At 38.6% G+C, this 8,573-nt stretch overlaps 2 protein-coding genes across 2 annotated transcripts; one reads left to right on the top strand and one right to left on the bottom strand.

Annotated features, from left to right (window-relative positions):
• On the bottom strand, positions 1–2,440 carry LOC121741820 (SPX domain-containing protein 1-like). The gene is made up of 3 exons (XM_042134745.1): positions 2,072–2,440; positions 1,499–1,625; positions 1–700 (listed from the first exon to the last, which is right to left on the bottom strand). The coding sequence occupies exons 1-3, from the start codon at positions 2,438–2,440 to the stop codon at positions 288–290; spliced, it is 909 nt and encodes a 302-aa protein (XP_041990679.1). The 3' UTR covers positions 1–287.
• Positions 2,441–3,540: 1,100 nt separating this feature from the next.
• On the top strand, positions 3,541–6,798 carry LOC121740826 (phospholipase D alpha 1-like). Its single transcript, XM_042133455.1, has 5 exons — positions 3,541–3,665; positions 3,912–4,021; positions 4,108–4,179; positions 4,245–6,102; positions 6,186–6,798. The coding sequence occupies exons 2-5, from the start codon at positions 3,926–3,928 to the stop codon at positions 6,620–6,622; spliced, it is 2,463 nt and encodes an 820-aa protein (XP_041989389.1). The 5' UTR covers positions 3,541–3,665; positions 3,912–3,925; the 3' UTR covers positions 6,623–6,798.
• Positions 6,799–8,573: the final 1,775 nt, after the last annotated feature.

Below are 8,573 nucleotides of genomic sequence, written 5' to 3'. Positions count from 1 at the left end.
TTTTAGTGCAGCTAAAACTGCTAGTTTTTTAATTTATTATATTTATATTTCTACATACATACAGCTAACAATGGAAACAGGTCACTCAACATGGAGTATTAGTATGGACCAAAACCTGCTCCAAATCATCTCAACAGAAGTTCAGTTTACAAATTGTCAAGAAAGAAGCATGGCTGAAGCAGTTACAACTCTATATTACATCATCCGTGTACAGACACTAGCTAATCAAAATTTTATGGTGATTCACAACATTAGGTAATTGTCTGTTCTTGCTTTAAAGCTGAATTTCACTTCCCAGACTCTTCAAGCTCCGTCTCCGGCATAGGTGGCAATGAGAACATGCTCACGGTGGAACTTCCACCTCTGATTTCCTTCATGGTCCGCAAAGCTGATATAGTGAGCTTCAAGTACATGTTCTCCATAGACTTGATTTCTGCAAGTTCTTCAGGAACTCTGAGTTTTCCGGCCTCTTCATCAACCGCTGACTGGTCACTGCAGCCTTCTGGCAGATCGGTATCTTCTGCAGGGGCCAATTTCTCGTGCCGCTGAAAGATGCGAATGATCATTGTCTCACACTCCTTCACTAGCTTATTTATCACGTCAGTCCTAAAGAATGGCTCATGTAGAACCTTTTGTATGAAAGGCAATCGAATCAGATCACCACTCTTCTTATCATACTTCTTCAAAATCTTCAGCAGGCCTGTTCCAAGCAAGGAAATGGTCAAGGCTTGCAAAAATATGTATTGGGATTAATTCCCAACAAACAAGGACAATGACAGAAACACTCCAAAATTCAACTATTGTTCATGCTTCTGATAGCATACAAATAGCTGTCCTTTACTCCTACTTTTTTTGCTACAATCCTGCCCTTTCAGCCCTGCTTCCAACTTTAAAATATGATCACCATTTTAAATCTTGTTTTCTCTATCTAATCAGCCGTTATTTGATGATTTTTTGTAGTGTTGCAGGCAGGAGGCAGGTCAATTGTTGATGCATGGCATGAAAATGGGCCTTTTCTAGCTGCCTACAACTTCATTAGGGAATAAAAACTGCTTTGGACGTGTATTAATTTAATTGTGATGATCAGCATTACAAAAAAGTAAATCAACATCATAAATTCAGCCAGTCAACATAATCCTTTTCTATGTTCTTGACAAAGCATCTGCTGCTGGGTTGACCAAGTAACCCAGGTCCGTGATCCACCCAGGAGCTCGGAAGGAGCTACCAACTGAAATTATGAAATCATACAATTTATTCTGTTTAACTATTTACAACCACCCTTTCAGCTAGGATCCATCAAGTTAAAGAAATAGCAATGACAAGTCAATCAAAAACAAAATAATATATCTAGGTAATAGGTATGCGAGAAAAGTAATAGGAAGCAAGTGAACATGAACAAAATGGAACTTGATCACAATAAATGAAGCCATTTTTCTGATGATCCAGTGATCCATATACCATAAGAAGGTTTCAATAGTAAGAGGCCAAAAACAAAAACCTGTGTAGTTAAGAGCACTGTAGTTTTCCAACAAAATCATCTCTCCGTGGAAATCTACAAGTTTTCGGCCGACTTTCATAAGCTCTTCTTTTGAATCCTTAGCCTCAGCAACCTCATCTTGCAGCAACTGCGTACAAACAAATTATCAAAATGGAATAAGATGGTATAGGAACGAGAGAAACTCAACCCATAAATGCAAGTTTGGAACTTAAAGTAATATACATATCCAAGATATAATCCCACGCTAGATATCTACTCTCTCGTTGGCCAATGCTTAAGTATATAGCAAGTAGTATGCTATAATTACAGATAAGGTCTCCTGAAAATGGAACCAAGTGGAGTACTATGTTTTTATTCAAAAGCATCTCAGACTCCATGTAGGAATAGTAATTTTCTTTGGTTTAAAAGATCACAGGTGTGGTTTTGCAGCTCAATTTACGGAGTAATTCTCAGTCCAATTATATTACTAAATCCAAGTAGGGTTGAAAATGAAAATTTCCCCTTCCTCTTTCACTTTCATACAACCAAAATCACAGCAAATAGATATCAAAATCAATAGAATAAAATCGGCACCTTGAACGTAATAATGTACTCCTCCTCTTTATCCATGAAGAAGCAATTAAACTTTTTGATCTCCCCTTCCAAAAGCATCAGAAAATCCTTCATCTCCTTCGTCACCTCTCTCCCCTCTTCATCAACCCGATCGTCTCCCAGCCTCGGCCTCTTAATAGAATGCTCCGCATCTTCCTTGGGTTTTTGCGGAGGAGAGATCGAGCCGAGCTGCTGCTTCAAATCCTTGTACGATATAAACTTATCCTGCCAATCCGGAAAAATCTCGTCCAGCAGCTTTCTCAGAATCTTCCAGAACTTCATCTCGAGTGGATCGCCGGAAAAGGAGGAGGAGGGGGTGGGGGTGGTGGAAGTGCGCGGATATATATACATAACCGAGTGTATGTATAGGCGGAATCGTCTAAAAGGAGAGGGAATATTCGGTAGTTTTGTATGAAGCAGGGAATATGCGCATAATCTGACGGAATATATTTTTTTTATCTCGGCTAAATATTCCCTTGCATTTAAGCCCCTATATTCCTTTTTAATTGCTCGATTACCCCGAGTTTTCGTTATTATTTTGATTTCGAACGTAAATTTAATTTATTTATTACTGAAATCAGCTTTGGACGTTATTTATTACTCCATTACTGTAGAATTTAATTATTCGATGCTCGCAAACCATCATTCCAACCATTTAATATTGGGTGTATTTTTAATGGATAATTGGCAACAAATAATATTACAAATACGTATAGAATAGATTAATTACGTAGCTTGGATGCCTAGCTACATCCAATGAACCCATTGGTAGATAGAATATTAAAACAAGGTAAAGAAGAAATTCAAGGAATAAGTGGTCCAACACATATATACAGTATAGACCAATCTTTTATGCTTGTTAATATTGGGTGGATTATTTATTTATTTTTTACTTTAATACATCTTTGAACATATTCCAGAAGCATAATCCAGTTTTCGTTTATTGGTTGCCGAATTCAATTATATTTGGAGCATACTTCGAACCGTTGTTCTCATACAATTATGTGTCATATTTTCATGTAACATTATTATTTTATATTCTATCCTTCCATAAAAAACATTTACCAACACGAGTCAAATAATCAATTAAAAAACTACTCCATATAGAGGAAAGATTTCTCGCAAGTGGAATGGATCATTCTTGTGTCCAACTGCACATAAAGAATTCTCCCTTGCTGTGACCAAGAAAAGGATATCTTTTCCATGAATTTTCGTAAACTTCATTCAATCTATTTGTATATTATAAAATGATGGGAAATGAAACAAACTAACAAACCATGAAGTTTGTCCTATGTTGCAAGAAAGTCTGTTTATTAATTGGTGATGATGAATGATTAAATTTTGATTCCTTCTATGATATTCACTTCCAAGAAAGGGATATGAATCTTTGTGTGCATGCGTTTGATCAAAATTTGCATACAAGTTTAACTACTCAAAGTAAAAGAGATTTCTTTCTTCATATAAAGGTCGATAGATAGATTCTTATGCATATGCACACGTATATATATATGTGTGTGTGTGTACATTTGTAAACTTACTATTGGCCCAAGAGTTTTTTCTCTCTAAACATTCTGCGGTAAGACCTCTTCAACATCCTCATCACTATACAGTAAGAGTTTGAATTTAATTGGTGTTTTATATGCATGAATAATACTATAAGACAGTTTGAATTTGTACTATAGCATATGAAATTAACTACTATGAAAACATAAATGCTTGATCTTTGTAACTTGGTCGAATCCAAAATTATAGCTAGTGATTTATGTGGTATATTGTTCGTATAGTGCAAAAAAATGTTACTAGTATCTTTTTTCGATTGCAGCACGTAAATTAAGCATGGTGCCCCATTTACTTCATGGAACGATCTACGCAACAATATTCGAAGCCGATAAATTGCAAGGCCGATTCAGCATTGATAATCTATTTGGAAAGGTGCAGTTTTTATTCCGGCAGGTTATACTTGATCAAAAGAAATGTGCATATATAATTAATGTTGTGCTATTGTTTGTGATCTGAAGAGTGACAATCCTCATAAAAGAACAAAGAGGTTTCTAGGACAAATCAAGAGATTTGTTTTCTGTCGGCCGGAGGTGAGCAAGTTTATTTTTTATTACAAGAAAATGGATAAAGATTTGATTTTGTTCCGTGTGAACAGGTTGTTGGCGCGAAGCTGTACGCCGCTATCGACTTGGAGAGGGCGAGGGTGGCGAGGACTAGAATGCTCGACGAGCATTCTAATCCTCGATGGTTGGACAGTTTTCGCATCTATTGTGCGCACACTGTCACAAACATCATCTTCACGGTGAAAGAAGACAATCCTGTGGGAGCAACATTGGTGGGTAGAGCATATTTGGCTGCGGAGGAGCTGCTGAGTGGGCAAATGGTGGATAGATGGATCGAGATCTTGGATGAACACAAGATTCCCATCCATAAAGATTCAAGAATCCATGTGAAAATGCAGTACTTTCCTCTTTCCAAAGATGTCAATTGGTCTAATGGGATCAAGAATCCAAGTTTTGGAGGGGTACCCTACACTTTCTTCGGGCAGAGACGGGGATGCAGGGTTTCCTTGTACCCCGATGCTCACGTGCCTGAAGATAGCATCACGGATTTCCTCCGCTCGGCCGGGTACTACCGGCCTCAGAGGTGTTGGGAGGACATATTCGACGCGATTGAGGGTGCTCGCCACATGATATACATCACGGGGTGGTCAGTCTATACGAACATCACGTTGATCAGGGACCCGAGGAGGCCTAGGCCGGGCGGGGATGTAACCCTCGGAGAGCTGCTGAAGCGCAAGGCGGAGCAAGGAGTTCGTGTTCTGTTGCTGGTGTGGGATGACAGGACCTCTGTGCCTGATTTCAAGAAGGATGGCCTAATGGCCACTCATGATCAAGAAACCAAACAGTTTTTCGAGGGCACGAGCGTGCACTGCGTGTTGTGCCCTCGAAATCCTGATGGTGGTAGGAGCATTGTCCAGGGGTTCGAGGTCTCCACAATGTTCACCCACCATCAAAAGACTGTTGTCGTAGACGCTGAATCCCATCAAAACCAGAAGAGGAGGGTGGTTAGTTTTGTAGGTGGAATTGATCTTTGTGATGGACGTTATGACACGAGAGACCACTCCCTTTTTAGGACATTGAACACAGTTCACCAAGATGACTTCCACCAGCCAAACTTCCCGGGCGTCTCTGTCAAGAAAGGCGGCCCGAGGGAGCCATGGCACGACATCCACTGTCGCATGGAAGGCCCCGTGGCTTGGGACGTGCTCTATAATTTCGAGCAGAGGTGGAAGAAACAGGTTGGAAACCAGCTCATATACTCAATCAACGAGCTAGACAAGTTCCTCATTCGCCCGATGGAGGTCACATCCCCAGAAGATCCTGAAACTTGGAATGTGCAGCTGTTTAGGTCGATTGATGGTGGGGCTGCAGCCGACTTTCCGAAGTTACCTGAGCAACAGGCAGAAGTTGGACTTCTGAATGGGAAGGACAACGTGATAGAGAAGAGCATCCAAGATGCATATATCTTGGCTATTCGTAGAGCAAGAAGATTCATATACATTGAGAACCAATACTTTATTGGTAGCTCATTTGATTGGAAGAAAAGCCCAGAGATCACAATTGAGGACATAAACGCATTGCATCTCATTCCTAAAGAACTATCCCTCAAGATAGTGAGCAAGATTCAAGCAGGAGAGAGATTCACTGTCTACATTGTGATCCCAATGTGGCCGGAAGGCATACCCGAGAGCGCCTCGGTTCAGGCCATACTCGACTGGCAGAGAAGGACGATGGAGATGATGTATACAGACATTTACAATGTTTTATCAGCAAAAGGAATCCACAATGTGGATGCGAGGGAATACTTGACTTTCTTCTGCCTTGGCAACAGGGAAGTCAAGATCCCGGGGGAGTACACTCCCCTAGAACATCCTGAGCCCAACACCGACTACATCAAAGCCCAACAAGCTAGGAGATTTATGATTTATGTTCATTCAAAGATGATGATAGGTATTCAAAACACCTAATTTTAATCCTTCTGTTATCAAACTTCATTCTACTTCTTGAATAATTTGTTGTCTATCATTCAACAGTTGATGATGAATACATAATTGTGGGATCAGCCAACATCAACCAAAGATCGATGGACGGGGGTCGAGACAGTGAGATAGCAATGGGAGCATTCCAACCTCATCACCTGGCGACAGATCTATCTCCTGCCAGGGGAGAGATATTCGGCTTGAGAATGGCCTTATGGTGCGAGCACCTTCTGCGCGAAGACGACACTTTTCTTGATCCCGGGAGCCTAGAATGTGTTCGGAATGTCAATGCAATTGCCGATCAGAATTGGAGATTTTATTCAAGTGAGACATTTGGGGAAGATATTCCCGGCCATCTTCTCAGCTACCCGATTCTAATTTCGAGTGGTGGTGAGATCAGTGCAATTCCAAGCTTTGAATTCTTTCCTGATACAAAAGCTTCAGTCCTTGGAAGTGTATCAACATATCTTCCTCCCATTCTAACTACATGACCAAGAAATCTGGGCACACAATATGTGATCATTCCTTCAAAACTGTACTCCTACGAAGTTATTCAATCCTAGGTGCCTACTCTATTTTATACTGTATTTATACCATGTGTATCTATTCAATATGAAGTAGACATGAATCTGTGTAATAGTATATAAATATGTTCTCAATGCATCAAGTGTGTGTGTATGAGAGAGAGAGGTAATGATGTGAGTACAGAAGAGTTTAAAGTGCGAAGCATAGCAAAGCACACAAAAACAAGAAGCAATGACTACTAGACTGATAGCTTGTGTTTATATCAACAATTGAAAAACAACAACAGAGAGCAAAGTAGCAGTACCATCCAGATATTTCGTCAGCCTGTCTTCAACATCGAATCCATTCGAAATGTAATGGAAAGTGGGTGAAAAGAGATAGTGGAATGTAAAGGAAGGTGGGTGAAAAGAGATATAGCGTAAAGGAGTATTAATTTTATAATGAAATGCGAGTGAAAAAAATGTTAGTGGAATATGGAGGCTATTACCTGATAGAAATCCATGGGTTCCATCTTAAAACCCTTGGAGTTGTTGGACTTTTTTATGATCGATTGGACAATTGGCCCAATTTTTTTTCGATCCGTTGGACCACTGGCCCAAATTTTCAGCCCAGTTATACTGCTGGGTCAGTCATTTTTTTCGGTTTCAGCCCAGATATACTGCTGGGTCAGTTAAATATGACCCACAGTCGACGACCCGCTCTGATACCATGATAGAAATCCATGGGTTCCATCTTAAAACCAATTGGTGATAAGAGGAGAGGCCCACGAGACTTATATAGTGGATTAAGCTCTTTGTGTACACCGATGTGGGATATTATTATATTCATTTTTATATTTCAATTGTCAACATTACCATTTATGGAATATTCCCACTGAGACTCTTACAGTGGGATATCCAAAAATGGTTAACCAGGATTTCAAAAGTGGGACGGAGGGAATAATAAATAGTTAAGTAAAGAAAGAACAAAGTAAAAAAAAATAATGTAGATAATTTTGTGTTAATTTTTGCATTATTTATTTTAAAAAAGAAAATGATATTAATATAGTAACATACTACTTGTATGAATTACTATAGTAATTGTCTTTAGTTTGAAACATATCAATAGTTGGGCTGGGCAATCCGATCGCGTAAATTGATGGATAGGCTTTCTGGCCTATATGTATTTATATACTGGAGTTGGAACTTCTAAAATTGTGGTTGAAATTTCTACTTTTTCTATTTGTTCCAAATACATTACAGGTGTGTTCGGTTTGTAAGATTATATTCCGTGATTAAATTTGTATTATGTTTAGTTCATAAGATTGCATTTAATGACTTAATCCTATATTATGTCTTGCTATTATTTTATCTAAGACCTATTAATATTTGCTAATTGCTATCTTAATAAGGTGAATTCTTGCAACCAAATGCAAATTTAAGAGTGAAATTAGGTATGAATAGGGACTTCATGATGATATACCAACCAACAAAAACAAAACCTTTTGAAAAAAAGGGAACTCAAACAAATTAGGCGTCGGACGAACTCAAAAGTTGAGAACTCGATAATGAGTAACTTTTAAATTTTTGTTTGTTTTATTTTGGAATACAACCATGTAGAAAAAAGTAATTTACGTATTATCAACCCTTTATTTATTTATAGATTAAAAAATACAATATGTGGTTGGTGGAATTGTAGCAGTTAAAACTAAAAACTACACACAAACACCTACCTGCTCAATTAAAAAAAAGACTTTAGTTGATTTGAACTTTCTTAAGATATGCTACCCCGTTTAAGTTGATTAATTCTTGGAAGGATAATCAGATACAGCTAGCTAGAGTAATATCCTCTCCTAATTCCCAACTCACTCCAATTTTGTTCAGTAGTTGAGATCATCTATTTTAAATTGTACAAGGCGCCTTGATAAAAAAATTGAAA

This window comes from Salvia splendens, chromosome 7 (genome assembly GCF_004379255.2).
Source record: "Salvia splendens isolate huo1 chromosome 7, SspV2, whole genome shotgun sequence".
Taxonomy (NCBI): Eukaryota; Viridiplantae; Streptophyta; class Magnoliopsida; order Lamiales; family Lamiaceae; genus Salvia; species Salvia splendens.
The sequence above is the reverse complement of the archived record's forward strand: the minus strand, read 5'-3'. Positions and strand labels throughout refer to the sequence as shown.